The sequence below is a fragment of the Melanerpes formicivorus genome, unplaced genomic scaffold, assembly GCF_026170545.1.
Source record: "Melanerpes formicivorus ecotype bairdi unplaced genomic scaffold, bMelFor1.0.p_v2 SCAF_4, whole genome shotgun sequence".
NCBI classification, from domain to species: Eukaryota; Metazoa; Chordata; class Aves; order Piciformes; family Picidae; genus Melanerpes; species Melanerpes formicivorus.
The window spans coordinates 3090901-3114192 of record NW_027142356.1 but is presented as its reverse complement, the minus strand read 5'-3'; the positions used below and the strand labels follow the sequence as shown (position 1 = coordinate 3114192).

Genomic DNA, 23292 nt, shown 5'->3' with positions numbered 1-23292 from the left:
AAGGAGCTGGGGATGGTTAGTGTGAAACAGAGGAGGCTGAGGGGAGACCTCATTGCTGTCTACAACTACCTGAAAGGACCTTGTGGAGAGGCTGCTGCTGGTCTCTTCTCACAGGTGATTAGTGATGGAACAAGAGGGAACAGCCTCAAGCTGTGACTGGGTAGGCTGGGACTGGACATGAGGAAGAATCTTTTCCCATCAAGAGTGGTCAGGCATTGATTGATCTCCAGAGGTCCCTTCCAACCCCTAACATCCTGTGAGCCTGTGTGATCCTACATTCAGCTGTCACTCCATGAGAGAACGCACATACCTGTGGCCTCCCTCAGGCTCTGACTTAAGACACCTTTTCTATTGGCCCACAGCTACAGGGTTGTGGAGCACACCCAAACCATGCTGCTCTTCACAGGCTCACAGGATGTTAGGGGTTGGAAGGCACCTGCAGAGATCATCCAGTCCAACCACCATGCCAGAGCAGGACCATAGAATCCAGCACAGGTCACACAGGAACACATCCAGATGGGTCTTGACAGTCACCAGAAAAGGAGACTCCACAACCTCTCTGGGCAGCCTGTTCCAGGGCTCTGGGACCCTTACAGTATAGTTCCTCCATGTATCGAGGTGGAACCTTCTGTGCTGGAGTTTCCATCCATTGCCCCTTGGCCTATCCCAGGGTGCAACTGAGCAGAGCCTGTCCCCTCCCTCCTGACCCCCAGCCCCAATGTCTATAAATATATAGTCATTGATCAGATCCCCTCTCAATCTTCTCTTCTCCAGACTGAACAGCCCCAGGGCTCTCAGCCTCTCCTCACCAGGCAGTGCAGCAGTCCCTTCAGCATCCCCATAGCCCCCTGTAGGACTCTCTCCAGCAGACAGAGTCCCTCCTGAATTGGGGAGCCCAGAACTGGATGCAATATTCCAGGTGTGGCCTCAACAGGGCAAAGGAGAGGGTTAGTCACACTCAGCTAAGTGCAGGAAAATGAGAATGCATGAAAGTGGACTTTTTCCAGCATCATAGTCAAAAGCTTGCTAGTTCTGCCAGTCAGCCTTTAAATTTAAGCCATTAAAATTAAGCAAGGACACTTCTCAGGACACCACCACCAGCAGCTCTTTCCTGAAGACTCAAAGAACTTGATGTCCAAAAGGAGAGGCACAGGCCTCACCTTCAAAAGCAGAAAGTTTCAGCAAGAGGGATGTTGTAGTGGAGGAATGGGCTGTGTGAGGCTGCAAGTGGATGAGACTGGATCTGGATGTAAGGAGTCAAATGCATGGAGTTGGCATCAAAAGTAGAATCACAGAATTGTCAGGGTTGGAAGGGACCTCAAGGATCAGCCAGTTCCAAGCCCCCTGCCATGGGCTGGGACACCTCACACTACAGCAGGCTGCTCACAGCCTCATCCAGCCTGGCTGCAAAAACCTCCAGGCATGAGGCTGCCACCACCTCCCTGGGCAACCTGTGCCAGTCTCTCACCACCCTCATGGGCAACAACTTCTTCCCTCCAGTCCCATCACTCCCTGACACCCTAAAAAGTCCCTCCCCAGCTTTCCTGTAGCCAATCCACCTGCTGATGCTGTCTCTAACCTCCCTGCTCCTGCTTGCTTCCCACAGGCCTGGCAGGTCAGACGCCTGTGGAACAGGCACTAGCTGATGCCATTGTGGACACCATCGATGATTTCATGACCCTCTTCCCTTGGGCAGAGAAAAACCAGGATGTCAGAGTAAGAGCAGCACCAATTTAAACACAGATAGCACATAACTGAGTGTACCTGCTTGTATCTTGTCCAAGCAGACTCTGCTCAAACCTTCCTCTTTCTGCTGACTCAGCAGGATTAGCAATCCTATCCTATCTTCCTTTGTGCACTTTTCTATCCTCACTCCTTCTTGTGGACACAGGACTCCAGGTGTGGCCTAACCAGTGCAGTGTACAGGGGCACAATGACCTCCCTGCTCCTGCTGGCCACACTGTTCCTGATGCAGGCCAGGATGCCATTGGCCTTCTTGGCCACCTGGGCACACTGCTGGCTCATGTTCAGCTTCTGTCCACCAGTACCCCCAGGTCCCTTTCTGCCTGGCTGCTCTCAGCCACTCTGACCCCAGCCTGTAGCACTGCATGGGGTTGTTGTGGCCAATCAAGTCCAATCCCCTGCCAGAGCAGGAGCATAGAATCCAGCACAGGTCACACAGGAACACATCCAGACAGGGCTGGAAAGGCTCCAGAGAAGGAGACTCCACAATCTCTCTGGACTGAATCTGCATTCCTTCACTTACCTGAATTAACTGCTGCTTGCTGTACTGATCCTGGCTTGGATGCTACCACATTCCTCCTTTTAATGAGGAGAGAGTACTCCATGAAGGTGGGGTCAAACCAAATGATTTCTCTGTCACCTTCTCCAGCTTTCAGCTTTCTTTTTCCTAAGTAAGAACCATCCCCTCCCCAAGCCTCCATTTTGCAGGCTGCAGTGCTCAGGGCATTGGTGCCCATCTTTCTGTCTCCTTCCAGAAACGAGCATTTGATGAGATCCTCACCAACAAAGCACCCGAGCTACTGAAAGACCTGGACACCTTCCTTGGGGATAAAACCTGGCTGGTGGGGAAGTCTGTGAGTAGAACTTTTCCTTTCTCCCATTCCAGTCAGGTTGTGAGAAAAATCACAGAATTGTCAGGGTTGGAAGGGACCTCAAGGATCAGCCAGTTCCAACCCCCCTGCCACAGGCAGGGACACCTCACACTACAGCAGGTTACTCACAGCCACAGCCAGCCTGGCTGCAAACACCTCCAGGCATGAGGCTGCCACCACCTCCCTGGGCAACCTGTGCCAGTCTCTCACCACCCTCATGGGGAACAACTTCTTCCTAACATCCAATCTCAATCTACCCACTTCTAGTTTTGCTCCATCCCCCCCAGTCCTATCACTCCCTGACACCCTCAGAAAACCCTCCCCAGCTTTCTTGGAGCCCCCTTCAGGTACTGGAAGGCCACAATTAGGTCTCCTCAGAGCCTTCTCTTCTCCTCACTGAACAACCCCAACTCTCTCTGTCTCCATAGCAGAGCAGCTCCAGCCCTCTGCTCATCCTCCTGGCCCTTCATTTAACTGTTAAGTATCTGGGTTTCTTGCCAGCCCAGGAACTACACTCCCCACTCCTTAGTCTCCATGGTTTTGTATATACACCACTGGTTGCTCAATGATTAAGTGAAAGCCATTTTCCATACTATCACAGCAGTGAGGCAGAGACTTCACCTGCAGTACTGTGTACAGGTCTGGAACACTCAACACAGGAAGGACATGGACCTGGGTCCAGAGGAGGTCATGAAAATCAACAGGGGCTTGGAGCAGCTCTGCTATGAGGCCAGGCTGAGGGAGCTGGGGGTGTTCAGCCTGGAGAAGAGGAGGCTCCAGCAAGACCTAATAGCAGCCTGCCAGTACCTGAAGGGGGCTACAGGAAGGCTGGAGAGAGATTGCTTGCAAAGGCCTGCAGGGACAGGATGAGGAACAATGAATAGAATAGAATAGAATAGAATAGAATAGAATAGAATAGAATAGAATAGAATAGAATAGAATAGAATAGACCAGACCAGACCAGACCAGACCAGACCAGGTTGGAAGAGACCTTCAAGATCATCGCCTCCAACCTATCATCCAACACCACCTAATCAACTAAACCATGGCACCAAGCACCCTGTCAAGTCTCCTCCTGAACACCTCCAGCAATGGTGACTCCTTCAAACTAGAGCAGAGCAGATTGAGATTGGATGTTAGGAACAAGTTCTTCACTGTGAGGGTGGTGGAATACTGGAAGAGGTTGCCCAGGGAGGTGGTTGAGGCTCCTTCCCTGGAGATATTGAAGGTGAGGCTGAGTGAGGCCCTGGGCAACCTGATGTAGTTGGGGATGTCCCTGCTGACTGTGGGGAGGTTGGACTGGATGAGCTTTGGAGGTCCCTTCCTGCCTGGGCCATTGTATGATTTTCCTGAACCAGCTTAGAAGTCTGTTGACACAAAACCCCAGAAATGCCTTTGTGCTAGCCAGGGCAGATGGGAGTTGCTCAGAACTCTGCTTCTAATCCCTGATCAAATTACAGCAGAACATGGGGAAAAAGAAACCAAACACATTTGAACATGCAGTGCCCTTTTTTATTTAGCCCAAACTGTGTGGAAACCAATTCAAGCAGTTCCCTGCAGCACATTTTCAGCAGGAAAGATCAATGTTGCAATGCAGTACCCATAGCCAGGGGTTCATTTAAGCAATTTTTACTTAATTTAAGCCTTGCATTGCAACCTGATTCCCAGCTCTGTAATCACAGGCTCACAGGCTGCCCCCTGCTTGCTCCAACCTCCCTTCAGGGAGCTGTAGAGAGCAATGAGGTCTCAACTGAGTCTCCTCTTCTCCAGCCTGATCAACCCTATGTATAGGGTATGTATAGCAACCAAAACAAAGCAAGCAACACCCCACACACACACCACAAGAACCTCCCCCAACCAAACAACCCACCCAAAACCAGTACACACCAAAACAAGCAGCAGCTGCCCAGCCAAGTGGTGACCACACAAGCCCTCCCTGAGCTCCCCCTACAAAACCCTTCAGCAGCCCAATCCCTTTATCAGTCAGTAGGAGACACAGCTTGCAGGATGAGGAGTGCAGGGGTGGAAATCACAGGCTCAAAGGATGTTGGGGGTTGGAAGGGGCCTCTGGAGAATATCCAGTCCAACCGCCCTGCCAGAGCAGGAACAGAGAATCCAGCACAGGGCACACAGGAACACATCCAGACAGGGCTGGACAGGCTCCAGAGAAGGAGACTCCACAACCTCTCTGGGCAGCCTGCTCCAGGGAAGAAGTTCCTCCTCATGTTGAGGTGGAGCCTCCTGTACTGTAGTTTACATCTACTGCCCCTTGTCCTATCCCAGGGTGCAGCTGAGCAGAGCCTGTCCCCTCCCTCCTGACCCCCAGCCCTCAGATATTGATAGACATTGATCAGATGAAATCACCAACTAAAACTTCCTGCTTTCCCTCCCCCTTTCCACCAGGTAACGTGGGCTGACTTCTACTGGGATGTGTGCAGTACCACACTTCTGTCCTGCAAACCTGACCTGGCAGACAAACACCCCAGGCTGCTGGCTCTCAAGGAGAGAGTGCAAGCACTGCCAGCTATTGCAGCCTGGATCCAGAGAAGACCCAAGACTATAATGTAGCTTGGCTGTTCAGAATGGGAAGAGGGAAAAAAACCCAAACCCAAGCAACAAATGCATGTTCAGTTTCCAAGGTGACCAGAGTCTTTAAGTTCTGAGTTCTTTGAATCATTTCCATTAATTCCCTATGGGTATGCTATACAAAGCCTGCCACTTCTATCCATCCATAGGAGGGAACACAAAAAGCAGATTTAACAGAGCAGAGCCTGAGGGAGAGCTGTGGTTTCAACCAGGTTTCCCTCCATGCTATGGAAGGGCTTGATCAACCCAGGTCTGTGATCAAGTCCAGTGTTCTGGGGGCTCTCCAAAGGAAAAGGCACTATTAAACCTTCCTGGAGGTAGGAGGTCTCAGCAATGCCTTGTTGAGTGTAGCCTCTCAACCTGGAGGAAAGCAAGCTAATGACAGAGAGGGAAAATGCCTGAGAGGTCAAAAGACACTCAGCAAAAAGCTAAAGGGAAAACAAACACCAAACCACACACAGCCAACAATCTTCAAGCCTCCAAAGGACTTTCTTTAGCCTCTAAGTTTATGCTGCGCCACTGAAAAAGCAAGCACACAGAATCACAGAAAACACCCAGCTGGAAGAGACCTCCAAGCTCATCCAGTCCAACCTTCCACCCAGCACTCATGGCTCAACACTAAACCATGTCCCTAAGCACCAGCTCCACACACTGCTTCAACACCTCCAGGGATGGGGACTCCAGCACTGCCCTGGGCAGAACATTCCAATGGCTGAGAGCCCTCTCTGGGAAGGAAGATTTCCTAGCATCCAGCCTGAACCTCCCCTGGTGCAGCTTGGAACCATTTCCTCTGCTCCTGTCCCTTGCCACCAAGGAGCAGAGGCTGCCCCCTCCTCACTCCAACCTCCCTTCAGGGAGCTGTAGAGAGCAATGAGGTCTCCCTCAGCCTCCTCTTCTCCAGCCTGAACAACCCCATACACACAACTAACCAAAACAAAACAAGCACAAACAAGCACACACCACCAGAACCTCCCCCAACCAACCTAACAACCAAACCAAACCAGTACACACCAAAACAAGCAGCAGATGCCCAGCCAAGCTGGTGACCACACAAGCACTCCATAAGCTCCCCCTACAAAACCCTTCAGAAGCCTAATAAGTTTTTCAGTGGGTAGCAGACACAATTTGCAGCATGAGGAGTGCAGAGGTGGAAATCACAGGCTCAAAGGATGCTAGGGGTTGGGAGGGACCTCTGGAGATCATCCAGTCCAACCCCCCTGCCAGAGCAGGAGCAGAGAATCCAGCACAGGTCACACAGGAACACATCCAGACAGGGCTGGACAGGCTCCAGAGAAGGAGACTCCACAACCTCTCTGGGCAGCCTGCTCCAGGGCTCTGAGACCCTCACAGGGAAGAAGTTCCTCCTCATGTTGAGGTGGAACCTCCTGTGCTGGAGTTTCCATCCATTGCCACTTGTTCTCTCCCAGGGTGCAACTCATCAGAGCCTGTCCCCTCTCTCCTGACCCCAGCCCTCAGCTATTGATAGACATGGATCAGATCCCCTCTCAGTCTTCTCCTCTCCAGACTAAACAGCCCCAGGGCTCTTTAATGTTTAAGAATAAATCTTCAAGAACAAAGAAAGTAGGAAGACAGGAAAGTGGAAATCCTAGCAGTGAGGAGAGTTGTAGATGCAGTTAGCACAAACTCCAGGGAAGACAAATGCTTGCAAGGGGACTCCACCCTGTGGTGTAAACAGATAAACCACAACAAACCTGGGGAATCCTCTGGGCTCAAAGCCATTCCGTGATTCAGCAACAGACTTTGAATAGCTGCTCCTTGGTTTGTGCTGGTTTTGTTTTGGTTCTTCCTTCCTGTACATCTTTCCCAACTTGACTCCGCATCACAGAATGGTTTAGGCTAGAGGGGACTCTGGAGGTCACATAGAATCACAGAATGTTAGAGGTTGGAAGGGACCCCCAGAGATCATCCAGTCCAAGGCCCCTGCCATAGCAGCATCACCCAGGGCAGTCTGCACAGGAATGCATCCAGGTGGGGTTGGAAAGGCTCCAGAGAAGGAGAGTCCACAACCTCTGTGGGCAGCCTGCTCCAGGGCTCTGCCACCCTCACACCTAAGAAGTTTTTCCTCATGCTGAGCTGAAACCTTCTCTGGTCAAGTTTGTCTCCACTGTTCCTTGGCTTATTGCTGTGCAGCACCCAAAAGAGCTTGGCCCCCTCCACTTGACCCCCAGCCCTCAGCTATTGATAGACATTGATCAGATCCCCTCTCAGCCTTCTCTTCTCCACACTAAACAGCCCCAGGGCTCTCAGTCTCTCTTCACAGGGGAGATGCTCAAGTCCCCTGAGCATCCTCCTGGCTCTCCCTTGGACTCTCTCCAGCAGGTCTCTGTCTCTGGAACTGGGGAGCCCAGAACTGGACACAGGATTGCAGCTGTGGTCTGAGCAGGGCAGAGCAGAGGGGGAGCAGAACCTCCCTAGCCCTGCTGGCCACACTTCTCATGTGATATTGGCTCTCTTGTCTACAAGGGCACATTGCTGTCCCATGGAAAGGTCCTCTGGTCCAATCCCTTTGTTCAAACAGGGCCACCTGGAGCAAGCTACCCCAGACTGCATTCAGACAGCCTTTGAGTATGTCCAAGGGTGGTGACTCTACAATCTCTTATGACTCCAAAGAGGGTCTAAACAACTAAAAGAAACACCACAAAGGCAGGAACACACAGGAGCTTCCTAGCACTGACAAACAGCTAATGACCCCAGGGGCCTGGGGATGTGACTGTTCAAGGAGTAACTATTGCTGAGCAAGTTACCTACACATATCAAAAGCAAATGTGACACAGAGTACTCTATCAGGCAGCTGCTGTGTTTCAATGCATGTCTGAAGCAGACAGGAGAGAACAGAAGCACAGAAACGTTCAGGTTGGAAAAGACCCTCAGGGTCATCAAGTCCAACCATGAACCCTACGCTACAAGGGTCACCCCTAAACCATAGCCCCAAGCACCACATCCAAACCACCTTGAAACACAGCCAGGCTTGGGGACTCCACCACCTCCCTGGGCAGCACATTCCAATGCCTGACCACTCCTGATGGGAAAAAATTCTTCCTCATGTCCAGTCCCAACCTACCCAGTCACAGCTTGAGGCCATTCCCTCTTGTTCCATCACTAATAACCTGTGAGAAGAGACCAGCAGCAGCCTCTCCACAAGGTCCTTTCAGGTAGTTGTAGACAGCAATGAGGTCTCCCCTCAGCCTCCTCTGTTTCACACTAACCATCCCCAGCTCCTTCAGTTGCTCTTCATCAGATTTATTCTCCAGGCCCTTCCCAGCTTCCTTGCCCTCCTCTGCCCTGGCTCCAGCACCTCCACATCTCTCTTGTGTTGAGGTGTCCAAAACTGGACACAGCACTCAAGGTGTGGCCTCAGCTGAGCTGAGTCCCAGGGGACAATCCCCTCCCTGCTGCTGCTGGACACAGCATTGCTGATCCCAGCCAGGATGCCTTTGGCTTTCTTGGCCACCTGGGCACACTGCTGGCTCCTCTTCAGCTGCTTGTCCATCAGCACCCCCAGGTCCCTTTCTGCCAGCAGCTTTCCAGCCACACTGCCCCAAGCCTGCAGCCTTGCTTGGGGTTGTTGTGCCCCAAGTGCAGTGTCTGGCACTTGGCCTTGTTGAAGCTCCTCCTGTGAATGTTGGCCATGGATCCAATCTATCCAAGTCCCTCTGTAGAGCCTCCCTGCCCTGGTGCAGATCAACACTGCCACCTCACTTGGTGTCATCTGCAAACTCACTGCTGGCACACTCTGTGTCCTCATCAAGGTCATCAATAAGGATGTTCAACAGAAGTGGTCCCAGCACTGAGCCCTGAGGAGCACCACTTGTGACTGGCCACAGCTGAATTGAACTCCAGTGACCACCACTCTTTGGGTCCCTTCACCCAGCCAGGGCTTTCTCCAGTAGAGCTTTGCTCAGCCAAGCCACCAGCAGCCAGTTTGACTAGGAGAATTCAGTGAGAACATATTGATACAGTGGGATAAGAGTTATTAGGATCATGTTCAACACACTCTGACAACATAATTAACTGCAGCATTAAACACTTGTAGCTGACAGTTAAGCTTAGGTGGAACTAAAGCAGCACAGTAGAGAAAGTGATCCTCACCCTTCTCCCTGCCCATAAAAGTACTTCTCCCCCCAAGCTCAGTTGTAGAGCTTGGAACACAGAGAGCACAGAGGGCAAAACTCTAGCAAACCCCAAGTCAAACTGAGTTCCAGAGCTTTGAACACATTTTAAAGGATCTCCTCTTCCATTCTGTGCTTGAAGAAGTCATGCATAAATGCTCACAGCCATAAATGCTCACAGGAAAGAAATGCTCACAGCCATAACAAACAAAGACAGACAAACACACCAAAGACACACACAAAAAAGCAGATGTCCAGCTCCCAGACCAGCTGAATGACAAATCACTACAGGTATCTGCACACAGGCTGAAACACTGAGCAGTTTCTGGGAAGAAAGATTTCCTAGCATCCAGCCTGAATCTCCCCTGGCACAGCTTGAAACCATTTCCTCTGCTCCTGTCCCTTGCCACCAAGGAGCAGAGGCTGCCCCCTCCTCGCTCCAACCTCCCTTCAGGGAGTTGTAGAGAGCAATGAGGTCTCCCCTCAGCCTCCTCTTCTCCAGCCAGGTCAATCCCATAACACAACTAACCAAAACAAAACAAGCAACCTCCTACACAAACCAGAAGAACCTCCCTCAACCAAACAAACAAACCCAAACCATGCCCAGCAGAGCAAGCAGCAGCTGCCCAGTCGAGCTGGTGACCACACAAGCACTCAGCCCAGGCACTCCAGGCCCTTCTCCAGCCTTGTTGTCTTTCCCTGGACAGGCTCCAGGCCCTTCCTGGAGTGAGGAGCCCAGAGCTCAACACAGCACTAGAGGTGTGGCCTCCCCAGTGCTGAGCACATGGGGATGGTCACCTCCTGTCCCTGCTGCCCTCCCTGTTTCTGAGCCAAGCCAGGATGCCATTGGCTTTCTTGGCCACCTGGGCACTGCTGGCTCAGATTTGATCAACTGCCAAACAGCACCCCCAGGCCCCTCTCTGAGTGGCAGCTTTCCAACCACACATCCCCAGGTCTGTAGCTCACCATGGGGTGGTTGTGACCCAGGTGCAGGACCTGGCACTTGGCCTTGTTAAACTTCATACTCTGAGCCTTGGCCCTGGGGTCTAACCTGCCCAGGTCCTGCTGCAAAGCCTCCCTACCCTCTAGCAGATGGACACAGCCACCCAGCTCGGTGCCAGCTGCAAACTGACTAAGGGTGCACTCAGTGCCCTCATCCAGAGCATTGCTAAAGACACTGAAGAGGACAGGCCCCAGTGCTGAACCCTGGGGGACACCACTGGTGACTGGGGGCCAGCCAGACCTAACTCCATTCCCCAGCACCCTTTGGGCCCAGCCATCAGGCAGAGTTTTGTCCAGCACAGAGGGCACTGAAAGATGATTGTGAGCACCACTAAGGAACAAGACTTGAGACATTCTTCACAGGAACCTCAAAAATCTTTGTGACTGCATAGTAATGGTGCTTTGTTTTAACCCTGGAATCATGCAGGCAGTGTCTGTGCACGTGGGAATTTGTGATGAGAAAATTTGCTGTCATCAAAATGTTTCTTTCTCATTCTAAAATCCAAACCCTATTTGAATTCTGCTATTTAGAACAGCATGTGTAGAGGAAAGTGAGGCTGGAGAGGGCTCTGGGAGGTGTCTGCTTACTTGCATACTTGAGGGCTCAGTGGTTTGAATCACAGAATCAACCAGGTTGGAAAAGACCTCAGAGGTCATCAAGTCCAACCTATGACCTATCACCCAACACCTTCTCACAACTAAACCATGGCTCCAAGTGCCACATCCAAGCCTTTTTTGAACACCTCCAGGGATGGTGACTCCACCACCTCCCTGGGCAGCACATCCCAATGGCCAATCTCTCTTGCTGGGAAGAACTTTCTCCTCACCTCCAGCCTAAACCTCCCCTGGCACAGCTTGAGACTGTGTCCTCTTGTTCTGGTGCTGCTTGCCTGGGAGAAGAGACCAACCCCCACCTGGCTACAACCTCCCTTCAGGGAGTTGGAGAGAGCAATGAGGTCTCCCCTGAGCCTCCTCTTCTCCAGGCTAAGCAACCCCAGCTCCCTCAGCCTCTCCTCACAGGGCTGTGCTCCAGACCCCTCCCCAGCTTTGTTGCCCTTCTCTGGACACCTTCCAGCAACTCAAGACTCAATGGCCTTCTTAAATTGTGGGGCACAGCAGAACTGAGTTTGCTGTGGGGGCCAGTGTCAAAGGCCTTGTTTAAGTCCAGGCAGACTACACCCACAGCCTGCCCCACATCCACCAGGCAGAGAGAGAAGGGGCAAGAGAGAGAAGGAAGGGGCAAGAGAGAGAAGGAAGGGGCAAGAGAGAGAAGGAAGGGGCAAGAGAGAGAAGGAAGGGGCAAGAGAGAGAAGGAAGGGGCAAGAGAGAGAAGGAAGGGGCAAGAGAGAGAAGGAAGGGGCAAGAGAGAGAAGGAAGGGGCAAGAGAGAGAAGGAAGGGGCAAGAGAGAGAAGGAAGGGGCAAGAGAGAGAAGGAAGGGGCAAGAGAGAGAAGGAAGGGGCAAGAGAGAGAAGGAAGGGGCAAGAGAGAGAAGGAAGGGGCAAGAGAGAGAAGGAAGGGGCAAGAGAGAGAAGGAAGGGGCAAGAGAGAGAAGACCGGACCAGGTTGGAAGAGACCTTCAAGATCATCACATCCAACCTATCACCCAACACCACCTAATCAACTAAACCATGGCACCAAGCACCCTGAACACCTCCAGTGATGGTGACTCCACCACCTCCCTGGGCAGCACATTCCAATGGGCAATCTCTCTTGCTGGGAAGAACTTCTTCCTGACATCCAGTCTGAACCTCCCTTGGTGCAGCTTGAGACTGCGTCCTCTTCTTCTGGTGCTCAGGCAGAATGTCCAAGTCATTACCCTACTCCCCCCCCAAAAAACACAAACTGAGAAATGATTAAAAAAAAAGGGGAGTAACTGGTGGACTTTTATTTGACTAAATGGACACCAAACCAGCACAGTACAGCCAAGGAACCAACCCAAGCAGAAACAGACTTTGAGCACTGTTAAAGGAGGCACACAGAAAACAAACCCAAAACAAAAGAACCCCCCCCCCCCCAAAAAAAAAACAACCCCAACAGAATGTAGAGGTGTAAAATCCAGTGAAACAGACAGGTTGTGTTGTTGGTTGGTTGGTTTTTAATAGATCTCTGTTTATATATATCTGGAGGTAGAAATAATTACAAAAATACTGACACATCTGAAGCAGAGGCAGATTTATTAAAACAGTTCCTGCTTGGGTCCCTGTTTTGAGAGGGGAAGCTGTCCAAGAAGGTTTGACACTCAGCATCCCCCTCCCCCACCCCTCCCCCACCTTGACACCTTCAGGCTGGGTTGGGTGTTTGTTTTTTCCCTGAAGCATCAAAAGAATGCTCAGCCAGCCTTGGAAAAGTTTGCTTTCAATCCCATGAGGAATACAAGAAAGGAACTACAAAAGGGTACAAAAAAAGGTTCAGAAAGCTCCCCCATGGTTAGCATGGTGGTGTCAGAGGCCTTGGGGGGGGTCCAACACCACTCTTCTTCCTCCAGGTCAACAGACTATTTATTTACAGTTTTAGAGGCCTAAGGATGCTTTCAATAGTGTGGCTATATCTGATGGAATAGTTCCTCCTTCTCCTGAGGAAGGAAAGGAAATGTTAGCACAGCTCAAATTTATTTCACATCAGCAGGCAAAAAACACCCCAAAAACATCCCCAGATCCACCCCACCAAACTGCACCCAAAGCCTCTATTTGCAGGAGCATGGCATTGCTTTGCTTGCAAAACATACAGAATACAGAATTAACCAGGATGGAAAAGAGCTCAGAGGTCATCCAGTCCAACCTAGCACCCAGCACCATCTGATCAACTCAACCATGGCACCAAGAGCCTCATCCAGGCCTTTTTTGAACACCTCCAGGGATGGTGACTCCACCACCTCCCTGGGCAGACCATCCCAAGGGCCAATCTCTCTTGCTGGGAAGAACTTCTTCCTAACATCCAGCATAAACCCCCCCTGGTGCAGCTTGAGACTGTGTCCTCTTGTTCTGATGCTGGCTGCCTGGCAGAAGAGACCAACCCCCACCAGGCTACAACCTCCCTTCAGGGAGTTGGAGAGAGCAATGAGGTCTCCCCTGAGCCTCCTCTTCTCCAGGCTAAGCAACCCCAGCTCCCTCAGCCTCTCCTCACAGGGCTGTGCTCCAGACCCCTCCCCAGCTTTGTTGCCCTTCTCTGGACACCTTCCAGCAACTCAACATCTTTCCTAAACTGAGGAGTCCAGAACTGGAGACAGGACTCAAGGTGTGGCTTAACCAGTGCTGAGCACAGGGCAGAATGACTTCCCTGCTCCTGCTGGCCACACCGTTCCTGATGCAGGCCAGGATGCCATTGGCCTCCTGGCTGCCTGGGCACACTGCTGGCTCATGTTCAGCCTACCATGGACCAGCACCCCCAGGTCCCTCTCTGCCTGGCTGCTCTCAGCCACTCTGACCCCAGCCTGTAGCACTGCCTGGGGTTGCTGTGGCCAATGTGCAGAACCTGGCACTTGGATGTGTTCAATCTCATGCCCTTGGACTCTGCCCATCTGTCCAGCCTGTCCAGGTCCCTCTGCAGAGCCTCTGCTACCCTCCAGCAGATCAACTCCTGCCCCCAGCTTGGTGTCATCTGCAAATGTACTGATGATGGACTCAATGCCCTCATCCAGATCATCAATAAAGATAGTGAACAGGATTGGGCCCAAAGATCTTTAAAATCATCAAGTCCAAGTACCTCAAATAGTGTTGTCCTATCTCTAGCCCTGGACTAATTGAAACATTTTGGTAATAATTACAGCTTGAATATTTGTGTTTGGTCAGCAGTCCCCCTTAAAGAGCATCTTCCTTTGAAGGGGTTGGAGCAGCTCTGCTAGGACGGCTGAGGGAGCTGGGGGTGTTCAGCCTGGAGAAGAGAAGGCTCCAGGGAGACCTAATAGCAGCCTGCCAGTACCTGAAGGGGGCTCCAAGGAGGCTGCAGAGGGGCTGTTCCCAAAGGCCTGCAGTCATAGGACGAGAGGCAGTGGTTTGAAGTGAGTACAGATTTAGGTTGGATGTTAGGAGGATGTTCTTTACCACGAGGGTAGTGGAACACTGGAACAAGTTGCTCAGGGAGGTAGCTGAGCTCCATTCTTGGAGATACTCAAGGTCAGGCTTGACAGGGCTCTGGGCAACCTGACCTGGTGGAGGATGTCCCTGCTGACTGCAGGGGGCTTGGACTGGATGAGCTTTGGAGGTCCCTTCCAACCCAAACCCTTCTATGATTCTAAAATGTTTGGGTCAGGCTCAGAGGCTGATTCCTGTCAGAGTGCACACTAAGCACCAAAGCCACCTAAGAAAAACCCCAGAAGGCTTTGTGTGCATCAAGGAGTTCTTCCTTTTCCCCCAGAAATAATACACTGCAGCAACCTGAACTCCCACCAGTGGACAGAGCTCTGTGCAAGAGGCTTACCTGAATCTGCAGCCGTCATATCTTGTTCTAACTTCAGCTTCTGCTGACTGATTTTGAGCATGGATTCTTCAATAGTGCCCTTACTGATCAGCTTTATGACTTTCACTTCTCTGAAGAGCAGAAAAGAGGGTAAATCAATTAAAAAAAAAAGCTATTTTCTTTAGATTAGTGCAAAAGAGGAAGCTGCTCAGCTGCTGGTGGTTTGCCACGAGGGGAAGGAAATGAACACAGCAAGGCAATACAAAGAGCTTCCAGTTTCTGTGCCTGGACCAACTGTGCTGCCAGAAAACTGCACCCCCAAGCCACTGCAAAGTCTGGGCAGCTGCAAAAGCCTCTGTTAACAGAAACAACTCACAGTATCACCAAGGTTGGAAGAGACCTCAAAGATCATCGAGTCCAACCTGTCACCACAGACCTCATGACTAGACCATGGCACCAAGTGCCACATCCAATCCCCTCTTGAACACCTCCAGGGATGCTGACTCCACCACCTCCCTGGGCAGCACATTCCAATGACTAACAGCTCCCTCTGGGAAGAACTTTCTCCTCACTTCCAGCCTAAACTTCCCCTGGCACAGCTTGAGACTGTGTCCTCTTGTTCTGGTGCTGGTTGCCTGAGAGAAGAGACCAACCCCCACCTGGCTACAACCTCCCCTCAGGGAGTTGGAGACAGCAAGAAGGTCTCCCCTGAGCCTCCTCTTCTCCAGGCTAAGCAAGCCCAGCTCCCTCAGCCTCTCCTCACAGGGCTGTGCTCCAGACCCCTCCCCAGCTTTGTTGCCCTTCTCAGGACACCTTCAAGTGTCTCAATGTCCTTCTTAAACTGAGGAGCCCAGAACTGGACACAGGACTCAAGGTGTGGCCTAACCAAAGCAGAGTACAGGAGCACAATGACTTCCCTGCTCCTGCTGGCCACACTATTCCTAATGCAGGCCAGGATGCCATTGGCCTTCTTGGCCACCTGGGCACACTGCTGGCTCATGTTTAGGCAGCTGTCAATCAGCACCCCCAGATCCCTCTTGGTTTGGCTGCTCTCAGCCACTCTGACCCCAGCCTGTAGCTCTGCATGGGGTTGTTGTGGCCAAAGTGCAGTACCTGGCACTTGGACTTGTTGAATGCCATTCCATTGGACTCTGCCCATCTGCCCAGTCGGTCAAGGTCCCTCTGCAGAGCCTTTCTACCCTCTAACTGACCAACATCTGCTCCCAACTTGCTGTCATCTGCAAATTTGCTGATGACTGACTCGATCCCCTCATCCAGATCATCAATGAAGATGTTAAAGAGCACAGGGCCCAGCACTGATCCCTGGGGCACACTGCTGGTGCCTGGCTGCCAGCTGGCTGTGGCACCATTCACCACCACTCTCTGGGCTCAGCCTCCAGCCAGTTCCTAACCCAGCATACATAGTACATAGTCATTGCATTTCATATTTCCACCTTGTAGTTTTGCTTGTTAACAGAGCTACCTTTGCTTCCAAGACCTACTGGGTTAGTCTGGCAATTTCATTTTGGGGGTTGGGGGATGGTGGTGTTTCTCCAAATTAGTTGGGGGGGGTAATTTCAACCCACCACACCTGAAGAGAACAAACAGTCCCAAAGACTTCAGTCCTGCCTTGAAGTAGTTTCTAGCACCAGAGAATTACAGAGAGGTTGAGAGTTGCAGGGAGGTGGAAGGAGGAAGAGAATGCAAAGAAGGTTTGGTCTAGCAGCACCATGTGCTGAGGCACTGAACGGTTACCTTGCTCCCAGCACAAGCCAGAGCTGGTCTGCTCAAGCCTCTGCTTTAAATCTAATTTTAACTCCTACATTAGCCTCCTTGGAGAGCTTGCCCCCATGAAAAACCAAGCATCCCCCCTCAAAGCACCTTACCTTTTCTGCCCTACCCGATGGCACCGGTCCTCTGCTTGCTTGTCGTTGTAGGGGTTGCAGTCGATGTCGTGAAGAATAACGACGTTGGCTGAAGTCAGGTTAATTCCCAAGCCACCAGCTTTGGTTGAGAGGAGGAACACAAATATATCCATATCTGTGTTGAACTCATCTATTAGGTGTATCCTGCAGAACAAAAGAACACCTGCATCAGGGCCAGGGAGAAGCCATCACGCTGGCTCCCGAGGTCGGACGATCATCTTCAGCAAGGGAGGACGACGGCACTGGAAACGCAGCTCAGAAGCACACATGGGGAAAGGGCTCTCAGCCCTCAGCAGCAACCAGAGAAGCGTCCTCAGAAGGACAGGGTGGGAGCAAAGAAGGAAAAAGCCTTGGAAAGATTCAGTAAGACTTGGAGCTGGGCAGAGAGGAACCTCATGAGGTTCATCAAGGAGAAGTGCAGAGTCCTGCACCTGGGAAGGAAGAATAAACTGCAGCAGTACAGGCTGGGAGGGGATCTGCTGGAGAGCAGCCCTGGGGAGTGCTGGTGGACAACAAGTTCTGCATGGGACAGCAATGTGCCCTGGGGGCCAAGAAGGCCAATGGGATCCTGGGGGGCATTCAGAGGAGTGTGTCCAGCAGAGCCAGGGAGGTTCTCCTCCCCCTCTACTCTGCCCTGCTGAGGCCACACCTGGAATATTGCATCCAGCTCTGGGCTCCCCAGTTCAGGAGGGACAGGAATCTGCTGGAGAGAGTCCAAGGAAGGGCTACAGGGATGCTGAAGGGACTGCAGCACTGCCTGGGGAGGAGAGGCTGAGAGCCCTGGGGCTGTTTAGTCTGGAAAGGAGAAGGCTGAGAGGAGATCTGATCAATGGTTATAAAAATCTGAGGGCTGGGGGTCAGGAAGGAGGGGGCAGGCTCTGCTCAGCTGCACCCTGGGATAGGACAAGGGGCAATGGATATAAACTGGATTTAAATGGATACAGCACAGGAGGTTCCACCTCAACATGAGGAGGAACTTCTTCACTGTGAGGGTCCCAGAGCCCTGGAGCAGGCTGCCCAGAGAGGTTGTGGAGTCTCCTTCTCTGGAGCCTTTCCAGCCCTATCTGGATGTGCTCCTGTGTGCCCTGTGCTGCATTCTCTGCTCCTGCTCTGGCAGGGGGGCTGGACTTGATAATCTACAGTGGTCCCTTCCAACCCCTAGCATCCTGTGAGCCTGTGATCCTGGATGATCATAGAATTCAAAAAGGCAAAACAGAGGACAAGGAAAGACTGAAGTACATAAAGCAAAGGGAGGAAATTCAGCTGCCTGACTTGTTCTCAGTACAAGCTGCCCAGGCAAGAGAAGTAAGAGACTTCAGCTGGGAAGTGGGAAATAATAATTACAGCAAAAGTGACAGTTTGATGTGACATCATCTGAAAGCCTCAACTTTAGAAAATGCTGAAAGAGGAAACAGCAGCAAATCAACACAGCATAAACACAACAAAAGCACTGCTGGGAAGGGCATTGGAAACTCTGTCCTAGAGAAAGAAAGGAAGGGGGGTGCCTGCCTCTTGTAACCCTGCTGTTATGCTTCATGCAGCACTACTCGCTGGGGACAGAGTACCAGACAGAAAGGGACCAGGGGGGTACTGGTGGACAGCAGCTGAACATGAGCCAGCAGTGTGCCCAGGGGGCCAGGAAGGCCATTCTGGCCTGCATCAGGAACAGTGTGGCCAGCAGGAGTAGGGAAGTCATTCTGCCCTGGACTCAGCACTGTTTAGGCCACACCTTGAGTCCTGTGTCCAGTTCTGGGCCCCTCAGTTCAGGAAAGATGTTGAGATGCTGGAAGGTGTCCAGAGAAGGGCAACAAGGCTGGGGAGGGGTCTGGAGCACAGCCCTGTGAGGAGAGGCTGAGGGAGCTGGGGCTGCTTAGCCTGGAGAAGAGGAGGCTCAGGGGAGACCTTCTTGCTGTCTACAACTCCCTGAAGGGAGGTTGTAGCCAGGAGGGGGTTGGGCTCTTCTCCCAGGCAAGCAGCACCAGAACTAGAGGACACAGTCTCAAGCTGTGCCAGGGGAGGTTTAGGCTGGATGTCAGGAAGAAGCTCTTCCCAGCAAGAGAGATTGGCCATTGGAATGTGCTGCCCAGGGAGGTGGTAGAGTCCCTGTCCCTGGAGGTCTTTAGGAAGAGACTGCATGTGGCACTTGCAGCCATGGTTTAGTTGCCAGGAGGTGTTAGGTCTTAGGTAACAGGTTGGACTTGATGATCTCTGAGGGTTTTTCCAACCTGGTTAATTCTGTGATTCTGTGGATATCTCCAGGTGAACTTTTGTTCTGGCATGCTGCCACCCAAGTCACCCAAACACACCACAAACTGCTGAAGACACAACAGCTGAGGCTGTAGCCTGACCATCTGAAAAGTCAACTTTCAGCTTCACCCTTCCTTAGGCAATATTAAATCCAACATTAAACCTCTTCTCTAGGTAAAGCCCACTGACCACAACAAAAAAACAGGGGTGACCTCATTGCTGTTGCTAAAGCTGTGCAGGGTGAGTGCCCAGAGGCTGGAGCCAGGCTCTGCTGGGGGATGCCCAATGCCAGCACAAGGGGCAGTGGTGGAAGCTGAGGCAGAGGAAGTGCCATGGAAACAGGAGGAAGAATTATTATTATTTCCCTGTGAGTGTGACAGAGCCCTGGCACAGGCTGCCCAGGGGGGTTGTGGAGTCTCCCTCTCTGGAGATATTCCAACCCCACCTGGATGTGTTTCTGTGTGACCTGCTCTGGGTGCTCCTGCTCTGGCAGGGGGGTTGGACTGGATGAACTTTTGAGGTCCCTTCCAGCCCCTAACGTTCTGTGATTCTATGCACTGGAAAAAAAGGCAGGAGGCTTAATTCACCTCCACAGCTCCACACACACCCCCACCACTGTTGAATTCACCTCCACAGCTCCAGTTTTACCTCTCACCTCTTCAGCAACAGTCACATACCGATCAGAGATCTGTGTTTTTCCATCCAGCCTGAGGTATCTGTGCTGCCAGTGTTTTAGGAACACTTCCAAGACATCCAGCATCATAGTAAACTGACTAAACAGCACCACTCTGTCCCCCTGGAAATGACAAAGCAAAACAGGTTTGAACATCACAACAATTCCACATTAAGGAGCTGCACAAACACTTAGCTGGTGCCAGTATGTGATTTTACTCTGAACAAATCTAATTCCTCAGCTGAACTTCACCAAGTCAGGATCAACTTTCAATGCAGCCACTCTAAGCCAGTATTTCTGAAGCATGATTAACCCAGTACAGTGAATTTTCAGTTGCATTGTATTTAGGGGGCTCAAGCAGCCTGCAGGCCCCACAGCAGCCTGCAGGCCCTCCCCATCTATACATACTAACAAAATCTTTTCATTGACAGCTGAAATTTAAGCTATGTTCCCCATAATACAGAGCAGGAGCACTCCTGTGTGTGAAATAACCAAACAGATTCACAGCACACTTGTGCAAATTCAAGACATTCCCAAGACATCCTGAAGATCAACCAGACCAAGGGCAAGGTCCTGCAGCTGGGTCAGGGCAATCCCAGGCACTGATCCAGGCTGGGCAGGGACTGGCTTGAGAGCAGCCCTGAACAAAAGGCCTTGGGGGTGCTGGGGGAGGAGAAGCTCAACAGGAGCCAGCAGTGAGCACTTGCAGCCCAGAGAGCCAAGCAGAGCCTGGGCTGCAGCAAGAGAAGTGTGGCCAGCAGGGCCAGGGAGGGGATTCTCCCCCTCTGCTCCACTCTGCTGAGACCACAGCTGGAGCTCTCTGTCCAGCTCTGGAGCCTCTATTAGAGGAAGGATCTGGAGGTGCTGGAAGGTGTCCAGAGAAGGGCCACGAAGATGAGCAGAGGGCTGGAGCTGCTCTGCTATGGAGAGAGACTGAGAGAGTTGGGGTTGCTCAGTCTGGAGAAGAGAAGGCTCTGAGGAGACCTAATTGTGGCCTTCCAGGATCTGGAGGGGGCTACAGGAAATCTGGGGAGGGACTTTTGAGGGTGTCAGGGAGTGATAGGACTGGGGGGAATGGAGCAAAACTAAAAATGTGTAGATTCAGATTGGATGTTAGGAAGAAGTTCTTCCTCATGAGGGTGGTGAGAGCCTGGCACAGGTTGCCCAGGGAGGTGGTGGCAGCCTCATGCCTGGAGGTTTTTGCAGCCAGGCTGGATGTGGCTGTGAGCAACCTGCTGCAGTGTGAGGTGTCCCTGCCCATGGCAGGGGGGTTGGAACTGGCTGAGCCTTGAGGTCCCTTCCAACCCTGACAATTCTATGGTTGCAGCACCTGCTTACTTGCACAATAAGCCAGTTTGAATACATGACTTAAGGCAGTGACCTCTTCTTGCCTTTAAAATGGCTTATTCCATACTTGATTATCCTAAAGCAATACAGTTCTCATTCAATTGCCAAAAGAAGGTCAAAGCTCATGAGCTGTGAAAATGCTGCTAGTCCTCCACAGACTGAGAAAGCAGTGTTAGCTCAGGATGAATGCTCTGAAGCTTGGAGAGAATGGGGAAGTTGATTTCAGCTGCCCCTGAAGGACAACCAGGGCTGCACATCAAACAGCTGCAAGTGTTGCTCACCACAGCTGCACATGCACTAAACTGCATTGCAAAACTCCACAGCACAGCAGCTGTGCTGCACCTACAGATAGCAGATACCTGTTTAACAAGTTGTGTAGAACATCCATTAGATAGACAGGAAGGGAAATCCCAGCCATCCTGGAAAGCTGCTGGCAGAAAGGGACCTGGGGGTGCTCATGGACAAGCAGCTGAAGAGGAGCCAGCAGTGTGCCCAGGTGGCCAAGAAAGCCAAAGGCATCCTGGCTGGGATCAGCAATGCTGTGTCCAGCAGCAGCAGGGAGGGGATTGTCCCCTGGGACTCAGCTCTGCTGAGGACACACCTGGAGTGCTGTGTCCAGTTTTGGGCACCTCAACACAAGAGAGATGTGGAGGTGCTGGAGCCAGGGCAGAGGAGGGCAAGGAAGCTGGGAAGGGCCTGGAGAAGAAATCTGATGAAGAGCAACTGAAGGAGCTGGGGATGGTTAGTTTGGAAAAGAGGAGGATGAGGGGAGACCTCATTGCTGTCTACAACTACCTGAAAGGACCTTGTGGAGAGGCTGCTGCTGGTCTCTTCTCACAGGTCATTAGTGATGGAACAAGAGGGAATGGCCTCAAGCTGTGACTGGGTAGGCTTAGACTGGACACTAGGAGGAATTTTTCCCATCAGGAGTGGTCAGGGACTGGAATGTGCTGCCCAGGGAGGTGGTGAAGTCCCCAAGCCTGGCTGTGTTTCAAGGGGGTTTGGATGTGGTGCTTGGGGCTCTGGTTTAGGGGTGACTCTTGTAGAGTAGGGCTCATGGTTGGACTTGGTGATCCTGAGGGTCTTTTCCCAAGCTGCATGTCTCTGTGCTCCCCAGTACCAACCTGCTCCTTGAGGTCAGACAGAATGCGTTCCAGCGCCCGGAACTTCCCGGAATCCAAGATCTGGTCCATGCCTAGCTTGAAGTCAGCTATGTGAGAATACTGCTTACAGAGCAAGTGCAGCTCAAAGTCTGTCATGACTGCCATGTCTTCAAAGATCAGGTCAGGGTTAGCATCACTGTGTGTGGGCTCCTGGTAGAGGAAACAGAGGGCAGTCATGGACCAGGTGAGCTCGCTGGGCAGAGCAGAACAAGCAGAAGGAGCACGCAGCAAACACCCAACCTGTCTGGAAGAACAAAGCAGCACCAGCAGGCACACAGACAAGTCCCAGAGTGTGGCCAATGCAAACTCCCAAAGATGAACTCTGCAACCCTGTGTTTATGGTCCAGGATCATTAGTTTTCAATGTGTTTTCTATGAGAACCTTGACTACCAAAACACTCAACCTCCACAGCAATTGCCTGGTTCCCATCAAGCCCTGCAACCTTTTACCTCTGGAACTGACCTCTTCCCCTGGAGACACAGTCCCTGCAAGGCAGACCCAATCCTTGGGGAGCTGGAAGAAGACATGGGAAGATGTAGGGTGGGGAGAGGGAGGCTGTGGTAGTTTTAGGCTCCAGACTGCATAGAAAAGTGGTAAAATGCAAATAAATCACCACTGGATGTAGAAGGGAAAATAATGATAAGGCCTAAACAATCTCACTGGTCTGACCTAAAGTTAGCTGTATAAACTAACTGTCTCTCTTTGTCCTTGGCTTCTCTGCCCTAGCTGACACTGGCTGCTGGCCTTTGCTTGGCTGCTGCTTACCTTGGCTGCATTCTTATTGTGGCTAAGTGCTAACAGCTACTCTCTGCTCTTCTCTCTCTTTGACCTTGTAGTGGGGGGCAGGGAGCAGGGAGGGGGAAGGTGTAGCTAGCCCCCTGGTTTGGTCCAGGGGAGGGGCTCTTGTGAGGTTTTTAAATTGTAAATCCATGTGAATATTGGATCCTTTGTACATATGCATTGCATTTTGTATCTCCACACTGGAGATTTGCTTGTAAACAGAGCTTCACTGGCTTCCAACTGAGCTGGGCTGGCAATTTTAGTTTGGGGGCAATTTCAACACACCACAGATGTCAAGCCTGGAGGACAGAGGAAAAAAAAAGCCACAACTGGAGACTATGATGGTAGGAGCAGGGAAAACAAGGGATTAAAATCCTTCATAAACCAAATGGTCACTTCTTCCCTAGCAAAGCTGAAGAGATGAACAT

The 23292-nt window shown here is 51.7% G+C and overlaps 2 protein-coding genes across 4 annotated transcripts in view; one reads left to right on the top strand and one right to left on the bottom strand.

Annotated features, from left to right (window-relative positions):
- HPGDS (hematopoietic prostaglandin D synthase) overlaps positions 1–5258 on the top strand; it is a 42725-nt gene extending 37467 nt beyond the window's left edge. Inside the window, exons 4-6 of the mRNA XM_068136771.1 lie at positions 1607–1716; positions 2499–2597; positions 5019–5258. Of these exons, the coding sequence (XP_067992872.1) occupies positions 1607–1716; positions 2499–2597; positions 5019–5183 (374 nt within the window). The 3' untranslated portion in view covers positions 5184–5258. The remainder of the gene's footprint in view (positions 1–1606; positions 1717–2498; positions 2598–5018) is intronic.
- Positions 5259–12491: 7233 nt separating this feature from the next.
- SMARCAD1 (SWI/SNF-related, matrix-associated actin-dependent regulator of chromatin, subfamily a, containing DEAD/H box 1) overlaps positions 12492–23292 on the bottom strand; it is a 70588-nt gene continuing 59787 nt past the window's right edge. For all 3 annotated transcript variants that reach the window (XM_068136769.1, XM_068136768.1, XM_068136770.1), the window contains exons 20-24: positions 22046–22234; positions 19579–19697; positions 16616–16798; positions 14751–14860; positions 12492–12906 (exon numbers count right to left, since the gene is read on the bottom strand). In XM_068136769.1, coding sequence (XP_067992870.1) covers positions 12845–12906; positions 14751–14860; positions 16616–16798; positions 19579–19697; positions 22046–22234 — 663 coding nt within the window. In that variant the 3' untranslated portion in view covers positions 12492–12844. The remainder of the gene's footprint in view (positions 12907–14750; positions 14861–16615; positions 16799–19578; positions 19698–22045; positions 22235–23292) is intronic.